Source organism: Peromyscus maniculatus, chromosome 6 (assembly GCF_049852395.1).
Source record: "Peromyscus maniculatus bairdii isolate BWxNUB_F1_BW_parent chromosome 6, HU_Pman_BW_mat_3.1, whole genome shotgun sequence".
In the NCBI taxonomy this organism is placed as follows: Eukaryota; Metazoa; Chordata; class Mammalia; order Rodentia; family Cricetidae; genus Peromyscus; species Peromyscus maniculatus.
The window spans coordinates 81329881-81345704 of NC_134857.1; the positions used below are offsets into that span (position 1 = coordinate 81329881).

Here is a 15824-nt window from a genome sequence, read left to right on the forward strand (position 1 = left end):
TGCAAGGAATTAAATGGAAAGATTCTGGGTTAGTCTGCATGGCTTTTAAAGAAAAGATTACATCAGTGAGATAGGAATGAAAATGCCTTGCCTTCACAAACTCTTCACTGCACACCTCTTGTGTATAGAGCCATGTGAATTGATAGGATCCCTGTTGGTTGATGAACAGGTCAGTGGTACAGCACAGCTTGAGGCAGAGGAATCCTGCAATAAGTATCAAGTAGTTAAAGGAACAGAGGGACCTAAAGCCTTTCAGGTGATGCGTGGGACTCTTCTCAATCATATGACATTTTCTCCAGCCTCAGCCTTTCCCTTTCGACAGAGAACAATGACCTCCATAAAGCCCAACTCAGAAACCATGAGATCAAGTTACCAAAAAAATAAGTAAGTAAATAAGTAAATTTAAAATAAAAATCTATTATGTTTTCAGTTAGTCTATGATTTTGTGTTGGGCCACATGCACAGCTCTTCTTGGCTGCATACAACACACACCCTGCCTACAAGTCATTCTTTATTTCAGCTGCAAGCTTTGGATTGGGTGGAATGGGACACACCTGTAATTCCAACACGTGGGAGATTAAGACAGAAAGAGCATAAGTTCAAGGCCAGTCTGAGATATATAATGTGTTTAGGACCAGCCTGTGCTAAATAGGAAACCTTGTCCAAACAAAACAAAACAACAAAACCAAAACAAACAAACAAAAAACCCACACACAAAACAAAAAAGCTAAGAAGCATTTATAAATCAGGTATTTCTCTCCCCACATTCTTCCATCTGCTTAGAAAACCCATCTCTTCCCAGCCAGACAAAACCTACTGAATAGCATGACTTCATGAGCGCAAAGGAGTCCACATTGCTGAAGCCCCAGCACCCACCCAGGGAGAATTCACAAAGTGGCTGCAGAGAGCCGCCCGCCCATCAGCATTCCAGACTTAAAGCAGTCTGTCTCCCATCCTCGCTGGGTGTGAGACCTACAGGGACAGATGGCACACCACATCCCCAGCCCAGCTTGATGACGTAGTAACTGTGGTCACTCTGATCTCCACGAGTTCCTGGAATTTGAAAGGAATATTGGACCTTTGGTTCCTCATCCAGGTGGGTTAATAGGAGTATTTAACCTCATTAATTTTAGAAAGAGTCCCTCACTGAGACATTTTCAACCAAGCTCTTGGCTGAGCTCATCACAGGAAGTGAAGGGCACATGTCTGGAGCAAGGATGACACATGGCAGAGTCAATGAGATGGGCTACAAGCACCACAGCAAGTGATATCCTGTCAATCTCAATGTTCTCAACACCAACTCCCCACCATGCCAGAGCACTCGTCTTTGGGATAGTAACAGCCAATGCCTGGGTGCTTAGAGCCTTAATGAAAGGTTCTCTCCATGGGCATGCCACTAAAGCCTTTAGAATGCATGGACAGATGCAGAGGTAACCCGAGCAGTGACACAAATGGGCAAAGAAGCACACCTGTGTTGTGGACTGTTCCTTTACATGGGGTGAAGATGTGTCACTGTGATTGGTTGTTGTAGAATATTATTTTAAGGTGTGCTACTTTTGTTTATGTTGCATTTGTTTAACTCTGTGAAGCTGTGTTACTGTGCCTGTCTAAAACACCTGATGGCCTAACAAAGAACTGAATAGCCAATAGCAAGGCAGGAGAAAGGATAGGCAGGGCTGGCAGGCAGAGAGAATATATAGAAGGAGAAATCTGGGAAGAAGTAGTAGTAGCCAGAGAAGGAGGAGGACCCAGGGACCAGCCATCCAGCTACACAGCAAGTCACGGAGTAAGACTAAGATTTACAGAAGTAAGAGAACAGGAAAAGGCCAGAGGCAAAGGTATATGGGATAATTTAAAGAAAGCTGGCAAGAAACAAGCCAAGCTAAGGCCAGACATTCATAATTAAGACTAAGCTTCCATGTGTGATTTATTTGGGAGCTGGGTGGCAGCCCCCTAAAAGAGCAGAAAACAAACAACAACAATTGGTTTAATAAAGAGCTGAATGGCCAATAGCTAGGCAAGAAGAGGTTAGGCAGGACTTGCAGACAGAGAGGAAAGACAAGGAGATGAATCTAGGTGGGGGATACCTGCAGAGCACGCAGGAGGAGAGGTAAAAGCCATGAGCTGTGTGGCAGCATGTAGGTTGATAGAAATTGATTATTTTAAGTTATAAGACCTAGTTAGAAACAAGCCTAAGCTAAAGCTGAGCTTTCATAATTAATAAATGTCTCTGTGTTGTTGTGGGGGTTTTTTTTGGTTTGGTTTTTTGTTTTTGTTTTTGTTTTTTGTGAACTGCGGGCCCAAAGAAAAATCCACCTACACACCTGCTTTCTTAGCCTTTCTGCAAAAGCACCGCTACCTGAAGTAGCAGAACGCTCCGCAACTTCCTTGACTGTTTCCAAACTTCCAGTCTTTAATGACCCTCGGCCATTTCTCCAATGCCACCTCTCCTCCCATGGATGTCAAACCTGTCAGTTAAGGAGTCAGGGGACCGTGTCTATGTCCTTATGTGCCCCAGGTTCTAGAATAATGACTGGCACAGGGTAGATAATAAATAGCGGGTCTGAATGAGGCAGACAGTGAGACGTGGCGCAGGCTGCAGGCGGCAGGCAGCGGCCTCACTGCCCTACCCTGAGACGTGGCTCGGAGCTGGCTGCTTGCTACAACAGCGATGACAAGCAGACGGGCTGTGGCTGGGACCAACCAAGCCACAAGATGCTGGAAGCAAGCACTGGGGAGAAGGAAGTCTCTTCTCCTCACTGTGGACATCAGGATGAGGCTTGGGGAGGTTCGGGGGGGGGGGGTGCTGTTGTTGGGGCGGGAGAGGCTACACCAACCCCACAAAGGGAGGAAGGGGTGGGGACAGTGAGGGGACAATACTGAGAATCTAAGAGTGGCGTGTCTTCCACACAAGCTGCCAAGAGAACAGAGGCGATCCACGGGAAGGACGGAGACTTTCTCACTGTGCGTGTGTGTGTGTGTGTGTGTGTGTGTGTGTGTGTGTGTGTGTGTGTGTGTGCGCGCGCGCGCGTGCTTGTGTGGACTCTATTTTTCCTCTTCTACAAGTTTTTGTTTTAGAGATCAAGTCACAAGCAATTCTTCCTAAATACTGTAGTAATAACAAAAACAGATCACACGCGCATGCGTGCTCTCTCACACACACACACACACACACACACACACACACACACACACACACACACGAGACAGCAAAACTAGCTGTGTCTATGACCTCAGCTACTCAAAAGGCTGAGACAGGAAGATCCCAAGTTCAAGGTCCGCCTAGGTTACAGTGTGAGTGAGAGACCAGCCTCAGTAACGTAAGGGCACCCTGTCTCAAAATCAAAAGGCGGGGACGTGGTGGCTAGGGATAGCTCAGTGGTAGAGTGCTTTCTTAGCATGGGTGAAGTCCGAGGTTCAGTTTCCAATACAAAAACATATGTGATGTGTGGGTGTGTGTGTACCATATGAATACTATGTAATATTCACATAAACCTGAGGTACTTTCAAAGCATATAGGTACATCCAAGCATACAAAGACTCTACACTACACACTTAGATGAGCAAGAAGCCTCTCTGCCTCTGTGACCCTCCAGGGATGCCCAAAGAGAGGAACTTCCCCATTTACTTATGCACCAGGCACCACACTGCACTTCCTGGGACTCATACCGATGTTTCAGATAAACCTGTTTGTGGGATAAATGGTTATTAAAGTGGGACTCCAACAAATAAGCTACTCGACTCCATAAACCTTGTTTCCGTAGAAAACTAACTAACGCCCCAGCCTTCCTCTCCTCGGGTGATAGTCCTCTGAAGAAACGCTGTGTTAAACGACCTAAGGGGAACATCAGTAATTGTTTGGTGAGCTGTTTTCCTTGTAAGAAACAACCAAAAATAGGCTTATGGCTTGACTTATCACCTTCATTTAACAGGCTGGCTTCCTGGAAGCCCCAGAAGACTTCACGTGCCGTGTGTGCGCGCGCGCGTGCGGCTCAGGATGCTCTGTGGGCGCTGACGACGCTGCCAACACCTTTCAGGGTGACTTTGCACACACAGTCTTCCGCTCCACCCACTCCCCTTCCCGGAATTTAATATCCACAGCCCCTGAGGTCTCTTACTTTCTCAGCTTAAGTCAGCTAATCCCTAAATGGGATGCCAAGCTGGACACATTCATCTCCTCCCAGTGGTCATTTTCCTATCTGAACACCTCTCCACTCTCTGGCCCACCTGCTCTGTGACACTGTCCCCTAACAGCCCCTGGCCCCAGTTACACCCCTTGAATTCTGATGGCCATGTGCACAGCCATCAAATAACTGATTCGCTCAGACCCTTAGAATCACCTAGGATCCACCCCTCTGCTCAGTTACAACTGGCTCCATTTCTTCTTGGAGCTGCGTTTAATTCCTTTGTAATGTGTCATGGTGTCGGGAACGTGGTAAATATTCCCCGGTGCTGCTGAGGGGAAGCAGGAATGCCTTGGATTGCAGAGGAGACCAGCAGTCAGGCACAAATCATTTGTTCCTAGAGCCACAGCTGTGCCCACTGACTAACATGACAAAGTGTCCGCCATGTACCCGGCCCTGGGTCAGGCATCATCGTCTTAACTTGGATTTACAGTATGGATTTCTCAATCAAGGATGACAGACTGTAATGTCTTCTAATAAATAAAAAACATTTGGATGTGCCAGCTTTCAGAAAAATGGAAAAATGAATAGCTGTGCCAAGTGCTTTTTTTTTTTTTTTTTTTTTTTTAAAGCTCCTCACTGCAATATAAGCTAAGAGGCAACACCCTGGATCAACACCAAGTCCAACGTCACCCCTGGTCATCCTGAGAGACAATGCATTTAGAAAGCAGGGCTGACCCCATCACCTCTAGATCAAGGCAAAGTAGCAAGCTATTAGCACACAGAATTCACTCCTAAAGGGGGCTCTTTTGTCAATATCAGCACACAAAACAAGTGAGACAGCATTGCTGGACTTAGCTGCACCTCAAAGCAGCCAGGGAGGGCTGGGCAACAGCCAAGACGCATCAAGTCATAGGCCAGAAGCACAGGCTCCTCCCAGTATCTCACAAGCTTTCTAGGACGCCTCCCTCAGTGGGTTGGCGCCTAGCAACAATCTTGAACCCTCCCCTTTCAGACCAAGGGAGAAGGAAAACGCTCAGGAACCCCAGGGCTCGTGTGGGAGGAGGGAGAGGGTGTCAGAATTTGAACGCTCCTACCCCTCCAGGAAGGGTGTCAAATCCAGAACTGTGTCAGTGGTGAGATGCATCTAAATACCTGTATCCCTTCTTGCTGTATGGACAGGGTGACACATGCTTGCAACCCTTGGGAGGCGGAAGCAGGGACACCATGCATTTGAAGCCAGCATGGGCAGGAGCAGGCAGGGAAACAGAGAGCAGTAAGGGAGGGAGGGGAGAGGGAGATAAACAAGGAGAGGGCACCAGCTGGGTAAGCGCACAGGCGCAAGCACATTCCTGTAGGGCAGAGCCATCCATCAGGCTCTGTAGGAGACCCAAAGGATAAAGGTAGAAGAAAACACAAGTTACATTTCGGAAGGTCGGGACTTAATCACATAATCCCCACCTACTAACCCTGAATATCCTCAATCAAAACTTTACAGCGCCAACACGTAAATGGGCAGTAATATAATTAACAGTCAGCCACTTTCAAATGCTGTATGGGTTTTACCATTTCTGGGATGGTTTTCTTTTCCCCTAGACATCAGTCCGGAAGCCTGGCTAACCTGGGGATGAGGACCCCTGAACCCCAGAGAGCCTAGAAAGAGATCTCATCTCACAGCACAGGAAATGAGCTGGGAGGAGGGCCAGTGGCTCCTTCTACACTACAGACAGAAAAGCCCTTGGTGGCACCAACCGGTGCCCAGCCCCAGGCCAGCCAAGCGGGACACAACACCCAGGCATGAGCTGCAGACTTGAACAGGTCTGGGGAAGATGGCAAGCAGCCAGCAAAGCCAGGACCAACCAAGAGGCCCATATGGCCGACCGTGGGAGTCCACACGCTCCAAGGAGTCTGGAGATGGAAGGGGAGCCCTTCAGGACCAGCTAAACTAATCCTTTTCACAGGGGCTAAGAGCTACTCAGCAATTTGTTCAAGGTCAAGAAACTAGTGAGGAGAAGGAAGGAGGCCAGGATCCAAGCCTCGGGTCTTAAAAGACAGTGAGACGATTGTTAGCACACGCTAGCTGCTTGTATCAGCTCCTCCTCGTGTGTAGAGATCCATTTGACTGACGTGTGCGTTTGTTTCAACAGCTGTCACTTCCAGTGTGACCCTGGGCAATTTACTTCACTGTGCCTTGGTTCCCTCACCTACCGAGTGAGGTTAATAATGGTGTGGTTACAAAGCCTATTCAACAAGTCAATACACGGAAAGTGTAAAGCCTGGTCCACGCCAAACACTACATAGAGGAGAGAAGGAATTTCCTAGAGAATTCTTCTATCGGTTGCTCCCCAGCCCTGGCTTATCGCATTCACCAGTTTTCACCATTTTCCCCACCACACCCGGAACTGAGGCTTCTAAAAAGTTGCATGGCTCTTGCTGAGGCCCACCCTAGTCCGCTATTGGAGCTAAACTGACCAAAACCGCAGGAAGACTGATGAGATGCTTCCTTGGCGACTGGCTGTCCCATCTATCGCCCCACAGACTTCTAATATTGGAGCTTCTAGATTCTGGACCCTCAAATCCCATGCCGAGTCACCAAGCCTTGAAGTCTCAGTCACCTGTCTGTCCTGCTTGCTCTCCTTGGCCAACCTTCCCTGTGATGTTCTCAGCGGCTCCCTCGAGTCCTTGGTCCCCCCTTCCTTCTAACCTCATTCCATGGAAAGGCATGATGTCATCCCTCCTAGGTGCCAAATTTGGTGGATTAAACACAAAACCAAGCTGGCCGTTTCCGCTGCGTGCCCACACTATCCCCGTCCTTCCTTGCTGACTGAGTACCTCCCACGTCCACAAAGCCCAGCGCTGACCCGCTCCACCGCCGTGACCTCTGCCCCAGTGCTCACTGAGAAAGCCGGGCTGCCATATATTCTGTGTGCTAAGCACCCTCACAGACCAGAACTTCCCACTCATTAGTGTGCAGCCGAGCCTCCTAGGAATATGTTCAAAGGCAGACTCAGATTCAGCAGATTAGACTGGGTCTAGAAAGTCCCCCCGGGGAGCTGCTGTGGTCCCAGACAACACTAGAAATGTGTATGTATTAACTGGAATGCTTGCGTTTTAAAGATAATTTTTATACTGATGATAATCCTACAAGAGAGGCACTCTTCCCATTTCCCAGAGATGGAAAGTGGGGTTCAAAGTAGTAAAGCAACTTGCCTACGGTCCACACACAGTCCAGGAGGCAGGGTTCAAGGGAAGGCTGGTTGAAAACCTAGACCCAATTGTTTTTTCTCCACGTAAGTTCTTTTCAACTGGGAGTTGGGGTGGGGTGGGAAGGGTACTGAGTACAGAGTTTGTAGATCATACATGTAATCATTTGTCTGTAACAAATTCCTGAAGCCTTCTTCGGTAATACGGACGGAAAGAGATGGGTGACACAATGGCACTGATGGGCTGGACGTGTGGCTCAGTGGCAGAGCATGCACAAAGCCCAGGACCACAAGTACTTTTCTTTCTCTGTTTTAAAATAATTTTTCCAAAACTCACCCAAGGGAGGAGCTAAATGAGATGTCTCAGTAAGCTGAGGACTTGCCACACATCCACAAAGACCTGAGTCTGATTCCTAGCACGCAGGTAAAAAGCCAGGTGTGACGCACATTAGTAAGGCCAGCACTAGTGCGGGGGAGATAGGTGAATCCCTGGGGCTCTCGGGCCAGCAAGCCATGCACGCACGCATGCGTGCGCACACACATACATACATGCATGCATGCACGCATGCACCCCCACAAGACACAAAAATAAATGCCAGGGAGTAAGTTAATTCTACTGATTCAGACGTTAGATAATACCCAAAAACTTTAGACAGGCAGAGAAGAAAGAAAAAACCATACAGAAAACTTCTCCCTACAATGTCTGGGGACTGTGGGGACATTCTAGGGCTTCGGAGGCTGAGAGGACTTCAGGAACCATGTTCCACACTAAACCACTGCTCACAAATTCTGCCTGTTCCTCCCCCCAACTCTCCCTGGACCGTGCAAAGCCAAGAACTTGCGTTGGGCTCCAACTTCGTGTCCCTGTTCTCTAGAGTCCACCTAGGACTCAGCCATGCTTATTCCTCTCTCGGGTTGGTTTCCCAGGTGCCTCTTCCACACGCCCGTGTCCCCTGGACCACACTGAACAGATGCCACCTCCACAGCAGTCTTCCACCTGCCCCTCCGTGAGTGGGCCCCCCGGTGTCAAGAATGTCCTCCCTGACCCACTGACTCCTCAGCATTTGTTTTCAACCCCACCTTGACTGCGTAGTCAAACTTCAGGGTCCCAACCCAAGGACAGCCTTTCGGGGCCTGCATCCACAGACGAGAACCTCCACGCCGGGCCCACGCTTTTCTCTCTTTATCCTGGTTTGCAGCAGCGCTCTCCGCCCCCACTCCCTCCTTTAGCACGCTCCCACTCATCTCTGCCTCACTTCCAAGGGGGTGCGCTCATCGCTCTTTTCCCAAGCCTCGGATGACTACTTCTAGAACTTTCCCTCCTGATCTGCTGTCAAACCAACTCTTGGACCCACTTTCCGTGAAGGTCCTAACCTCACAGCTAGTACGCTGTGTCACCACGTAAGGGAGACCTGAGTTTGCCCTGCTCCGGTCACTTCTGAGTCCCCCAGCACTCAAGATGCCGACCTGTGTAAACCGACCCGGGCTCAGGATCTGCCACCAAGCTGCTTAGCTTCTTCCTTCCCTTCCTACTTTCTTCTGCTGCTGCTTCTCTTCTCTCCCCGCCCCCCGCCGGCCCCCAAAGTCTCCCTATACAACCCAGGCTAGCCCTGAACCTTCTGCTTCTGCCTCTATAAAGCTGGGATTAGCAGCAGAGACCATCAAACCTGACTCCATTTCCATCTTCAAATAGCTCATCCTGAGGCAGGGGTGGGAGTGCTGAGGTTCCCTAAGTGAAAGCGATATCCACTAGCCTTCATCATCGCATTCAGCAATGATACTGTCTCCAAGGTTCAAGGGCTTAGAGACCACCTTTGATCATGGGCTCCCAGGGCCGGCCACCAGAATACAGATACACCTGCAACCCACATGAAACGGACGGGGATCCCTCACCCAGCCCACAGGCTGCGAAGTGCTGGCCTACTCCAGCTTTAAGGAAGAACCATTTCCAAGACATTCTTGGCTCATGGCTGCTTTTAAGGTCTGAGACGTAACCTCTCTGTCCGCAAAGTGCTTCTGTATCATTTAGATTCCACGGCAGCACACACTCTGCAACGAACCTTGAACCTGTGAGCACGGACGCTCTTTAACGTTCTCAGCCAGCTTCACCCAAGATAGAGCAGAGCACCTGATGATGCCCGGTCCCTCGATCCCCCGAAACCTTCCAAGCGATGCCAACACTTCCACGTTCCTGCTTACAGAGGTGTAAAACAGACTGCAGGTACAGCATCGGAATGTCGTGCTTAAACTTGAATCGTGCCACTTAGCGACTCCGTGATCCAGCACACACACTCCGGGAGCACTGGGAGACATCAGCATTCAAAGAACAGAAATACACCCTTCCATTGTCTTTTTGTCTCCTGGAAATCACACTGTTGGGATGGGACAGCATTTGCCACTGGGTCTGAGCCTGCTGCTTCCCAAAGACTACAACTGATGTGTGGATGTGTTGGTGGGGGGTAGTCCAAGATCTAAAAAAACCTAAAAAACAAAAAACAAAACACAAAAAAACACCGAATGTGCCAACTCCAGCACTTCGCCTTTTCCAGAAGATAAATTATTTAGAATTTTTTGCCAGTTCGAGTTATTTTCCCAAAGCCGAGTCAAATGGCCTAGCAGCAGCCCTGCCTTAAAGAAACCAATGCAATTAAACCAAACAGCTATGAACTGGTCCTGACAGCTTCCACCAACTTCATTTGATAAAGTGAGACGCAGACGCAGACACACTCCGACAGACAAGCCCACACTTTATTCACTGCCAGACGCTGCACCAATACGTAAGTATAGATTCAGCTATAGGGAGAGAAATCAGCTCAGCAGCTCATCACTACAACCAAATAGCCATATAAAAGCCGCCTAGCCCAACTGCCTTGTAAGGAATATCACCGACAGCTACAGCTCCTATCCAGCAAGCTAATAAGAATAATTATAGCCAGGGCAAGCATTCATCAGCTTGGCAGATACAGGAATTCTGTTAACAAGGCTGAAATAAGTGCCAAGGAATCTCTGAAGACCACAGCACTTCAAAGGCTGTTTAAGCTAGAGGGATTCACGCATGGTTCTCCTGCGAGCTTTCCTCCTTATCCAGTGCCCTGTGGAGCAGCCAGCTTCACATCAGCCCCATTCCTCTGAGCAGGCATGAGGACCTGCACGGGCTGCAGACTGTCACATCTGAGAGGTGCATGCTGACACCACTACTCCCTTCTGGATGGCACCTGGGCCCTGCACGCCCCGGATCCTATTTTTAATGACTGCTTTGTTGTCTACCCATGATCATCTTTTCTTCATCTAAATGAATCTCAAACAGTCTGCAGCATAATGGGCATGGTGAACCATGGTCAGGTGATCCTTAGCATAGACAAGATGGAGTTTGGCCATGATTGAACATGTTCTTCCACTATTCTGGGCACCTAGTCCCTCATCTAGAAGATGACAATAACTGAACCTTTCCCAAGATTTGATGACTGACAGAGCCAGAGCGTATCCAAAAGCCTGACACTCAAGTGACAGCTACTGGTGCTCCGTGCCTTTCAGGTTGTAAAACCCTCACAGAAGGCCACCGGAAAAGAACAAGGCTGGGGAGGATGATCAACAGCAGAGTGTACAGGTCCTGGTTTCATTCTCTAATACCACCCAAAAAAGGACTTAGTTTATCTTGTACCATGCATCCTCTAAAATTGACAAGGACTGCTTGGTGCCCCTCCAAATCCCAAATCCATCCTTCCGTTTTCTGCAGTGGCTGGCAGATGGCTGCTAGGTTCCTCTGTGTTTTTCAGCTTCCCTTGCAGCTAGTGTGACATGGAACTTAACAGATACACTCTGTCTCCCACGGAATATGCACAAAAATGGCATCACTCCCAAGCTTGGCCTATGAAGTGTCCATTACGATATCCAAGCTGGAAAAGGATATCCTTGGAGGGGCTGGAAAAGTAAGCATGAAAAAATATAGTGATCTTAAAAACCGGGAGCTAAAGGGGTCACCAACCTGGGACCAGAAGAGTGTCGAGGAAACAAGAGCCCACCCAAGCTTTCCCTCAGGAGCACTCCCTGGCCACTGTTACAGAAAAAAATAAAGTCCTATTGTTTGAGCCACCGTGCTAGGTAGGAGCGGGAGTGTATCTGTTAAGGCAGTTTAACCTGCCTAATTAGCATAATACTCTTTTACAGAAATTGAATTTGAAAATATGGATGTGATGCTTGTGTCACTTAAAAGCTATTTCAGTGGATTTGCAACTTCTTTTAAGCTATAGAGAATATATCAATCACCCTCCACAATCTCTAGGTCTGACGCTGCACACCAGTTGAGGACTTAGCCGGCCCGTGTCGTGTTAGTCTCACCCAGCAAGCTCTTCATGGCTACCTACTTACAGGTGTCCAGGTGGTCAAACACTCCCTATGTGTTAGACCACCTATTATTAAGAGAATAGAAAGAGAGCAAGACCAATGGGGTCCCTGGCCCTGGGAGATAAATCAGGTGGAGACGTAAGACCCAGGGACAGACAATGACAATCAGTGTCATGAACTGAAGCCATGACATAAAACACAGGCTGCCTGGCCACCCCCAGGGAGCCAACAATTCACAGGCCAGACTAGTCCACACAGCGCACAGAGTCTCCGGCACCTCCCCCTAAGCCACCCCACCCCCAAGCCCAATCATCTCATCCTCTTCCCATCCCATTACACGGAACTCGGGTGCCATTTCTGAAGGAGCCACACACTTCACTCACCCACACTTTCTGCTTTTCCCCAGAGCCCGCGACGCTCTTCTAGCCTTCCTTTCAAAATTCTAATTATCCTCAAGGCTCAGCTCAAATGTCACCTCTTCAGCAAAAGCAACCCCAACCCAAGACAAAATGAATCGCCCCCCCCTCCTCCCTGCTTCTCCCCCAGTGCCGGGCTGGTGTCAGGGGTGGTATTATTTTTATCACCTGACCACTCAGCTTCATCAAACACTCAATGAGGCGGCGCTATACCCTGGTCATTTGCTGGGGGACTCCCAATACTCAACACACTGTCACAGAGAGCAGGCACTTAAGAAATGGCATGTCGAATAAGGGATGAAGGAGCGACACAGACAAGGAGCTGAGACTGAGCAGTTCTGGCCTGATCCTGGTCGGTGGGCTTAGAGAGCTTCAAGGGGGATGTGAGCTTCCGGGGCAAAGGGAGATACACAGGGAAGAAGCCAGGAGGAGGGCTAGAAGGCCCAAGGGAGGCCATGAATGTTAGCAAACAGGTGCTTAGAATGAAAGAGCTAAAGCAGAAAGAGTAGGGAGTGAGCACAAGAGGCGTCTCTGGTAGGAAAATCACAAGAGCTCAGTGCACACAGGAGAGAGCCCCAAAATCATCCACCGGAAAAATGGTCACCTTAGAAGGGAGCTGGAGGAAAAAAGGTCAACATGAGGGGTCAGAAGCTGGCTTGGTGGGGCACCTCCAGGACCTTGGCTAAGACGGGGTTGTGGAATGAGTGGGGTGTGGGGCTCCCTCAGAAGGTGGACACAGCTTGAACCTGTGGCTTGGGAAAAGCTACAAAACAAAGGGCCCGGGTACAGGTGGAGGTCACAGAACAGACGATTGCCAAGCAAGTAGCAGTGACATCAAGATTCTATCCTGGGAGCAAGACCTGAGGGAAGATGATCGTGCTTACCAACACACTCCATTTCCGGATTCAATGTGTCTGGAGAATGATGGAAGACTGGGAGGCTGCCTCTGGGTTCAGACGGAAGCTGCACCCAGTGAGGTGCCAAGGGGCAGTTTGCAGGCAGCACATCAATAGTTCAGAGAATTGTTGGTGAATCTGCACTAGCCAGTGACTCCCAAAACTCCTTACGTCTCATCAAGGTTGGATGCATGAGTATACTACCACAATTTCCCCAAGCTGTGCTTTTTTTCCCTGTGTTGTTGGCTGTGGTTTGTTTGTGTATTTGTTTGGAATGAGAGACGGAATCCAGAGCCTAGCAAAGCTACACAAGCCCTCTTCCACAGAGCTACAACCCCAACGCGCTCCAGGGCATTCTTTTTAAACTTCTACCCCATGCTACCCTCCTAACTGGTCCATACACAGACTGCAAACTGACCACTCTAGGAAAAGTCATTCACATAAACCACAAAGTGAGTAGCAGATGGGAGTGGTGCCCTGCACAATCTGTGCAGCCATAGGGCCGTGGCCCTGCTTGACCCGGACACGAAAGCCAATTACATGGTGTGGACCATCCCCAGCAATTTGCAACAAACACAGAACTTCCAAGGGCAGGCGCCTAGCAGGGGAAAATTTAAAAAGTGTGAATCAGAAACCAGAGGACCACGGGATGCCTTCTGTATATGGGCTGTGGCTGAAGAATTGTGGCTAGATGAGGTCTTGGAGGGAGTCATTTCCAGAAAAGCCCTCAGAGGTAAAGCATCACACTAGCAGCTAAGAAAGACTAGTTTGCAGGCAGCCAGGACTCATGGGGGCTGGGACAGTGAAGTCCTAATGCCAGCAGGAAGGGGGTGGTGGAGGGAGGCCTCCACTGGGACCCTCAGGCCACCAGAAGTGCAGTAATTTAGCCTATATGCAGCTGAGGCCTGGCTGGGATAGACAACACACAACACGTGCCCTGCTAAGGACTGAGCTCTGTCTTCTGCAGAGGCTTGGAAGGGAACCTAGGGCTGAGTCTGGAATTCCGCTTGTCCTAGATGACACTGATCACAAGGATCCAACCATATAACCGCACTTGGGGATCTGCCTTCCTGTACCACGGCAGGCACTAAATAAATACATCTCGTGGCTGGTTAAGATCACCCTGTGTGTATCTACGTGAAGATGGTGTCTGTGTAAGGAGTGAATGGAAAATGGAGAGAGGTGGGGAAGCCCAGGAAAGATTCCTAGGGTGGGGGGAGGACATCGGGAAGGCACCAAGGGTTTCCGGAGGGTAGAAGAGAAAGGGGCAGTAACAAGGGAAGTAACAGGTAGAAAAGTTGGGGAAGCAGGGCTCTCGGGTCTTTGTGTATAAATCAGAGCCTAGTCGGCTTCAGGAAAAGCTGGAAGGAAACACTGAGGCAGATCTAGCCACAACTAAAATGACGGGGACGGTACACGATTGTCACTGTAACGCTCTGGGCCACCCAGTGACCTTCGTGGAAGGAAGTTGGATTCTCTTGCTCCCCTAGAAAAGCAACTCAGCATGGGCTAAGGAGTGCAGAGCGATCCGGACCAGCCGCGGCTATGGCGGGGCACAGCAAAGGCTCATATTTCCGCCCAGCCGTGCACGCGGGCCGGGGCCGCCCGCATCTTCCGGGGCCGGGAGTTCAAGGTGAGCCCGGTTCCCGGCGGCCAACAGGTAGAGAGCGCTGTCGGGGAACCGGCCACGGGCCACTCCCCCGGCACACGTGAGGACCCGGCTCCGCCAGGCCGGGCGGCTCCGGGTACTCCGCGCGCGGGCCCAGGAGGATGTGCACCGGGCTCCCGGCGGCCGCACACCGTTCCCCACCGGGCCGGCGACCCCGCACTCCGGAGCCGGGTCTCCCGGGAGCCGCCCCGGGCACCCCGGGCGCCCCAGGCCCCGTGCTGCAGCCGCGCCCCCACCCCCAGGACCCCGCGCCCCGCCGCACCCCACGCGCACTCACCCAGCGACAGGAGCGCCAGCAGCAGGGGCCTCGGCGCCGGGCGCCCCATGCTCGGCCGGCGGGAGCGACTCTCCGCCTCCTCCTCCTTCCCCGCCGCCGCTCCTCCTCCTCCTCCTCCAGCTCCGGCTGCTCCAGAGTCGGCTGCTCCGCCGGGCCGCGCGCCTGCTCCGCTCTCCCTGCGGGCCGAGCAAACCCAGCGCCGGCGCGGACGTGCGCACCTGGCTCGGCGCGGCCCTCCGCCTCCTCCCCTCCCGCCCTCCGCCAGTCGCCGGGCCCCGGAGCCGGCCCCGCCGATCCCAGGGCACAGCCCGACCGCCTCCCGAAAGCAAAAAGGAAGAGCCGTGGCGTCCGCCCGCCCGCGCCTCCCACTCGGCGCTTTGCCAGCAACAAACACAAACTTTCCCAAGCCCCTCCCCGCTCCAGGTAACGGAGGAGGCGTCGGGGCCACCCGCTTAAAGGGGAGGAGATGCCCGAGCCCACCCTGCCTTCCCCTCGGGTCCCCACTCCTCGAGAAACTTTCCTCCGACCTTTAAAAGTTGGCCTGGAAGACTTGTCTGGAAACCTCATCGCCTGGGCCCCATCCCGGGACGTCCGGCATTCCTTCGCTGTGGAATCCCCACGAGTGTCTAGCAGCCAGCAACCCACACGTACACCTTCCGGTCCCCAGCTGAGCATGCCACCCGCCACCTGCTTAGCCCTTGCTAAAAATAATTACTCAGATAGGATTGAAAGGGCTTCAAAGGCTGTGAATTCCCACCCCCTCATGGTCCAGAGACCTGATGTGCTGGGGAAGAGTTGGCCAGGGACTCTCAGCCACGCATCAGATCCTCCAAGGCTCTGGCCTGAGTGTCCACCACCATGTAGTTGGGTGGGCCTGCCTTCCTCCTGGCCCACC

General features: G+C 51.1%; 1 protein-coding gene across 2 annotated transcripts in view; it reads right to left on the reverse strand.

The window, feature by feature from the left end:
• Ptgfrn (prostaglandin F2 receptor inhibitor) overlaps positions 1-15619 on the reverse strand; it is a 75058-nt gene extending 59439 nt beyond the window's left edge. Inside the window, exon 1 of one of the 2 annotated variants that reach the window (XM_042279607.2) lies at positions 15457-15619. In XM_042279607.2, the coding sequence (XP_042135541.2) occupies positions 15457-15604 (148 nt within the window). In that variant the 5' untranslated portion in view covers positions 15605-15619. Of the gene's footprint in view, positions 1-14929; positions 15399-15456 lie in introns of those variants that run through there. The other variant, XM_006989089.4, reaches the window with a different exon arrangement.
• Positions 15620-15824: the final 205 nt, after the last annotated feature.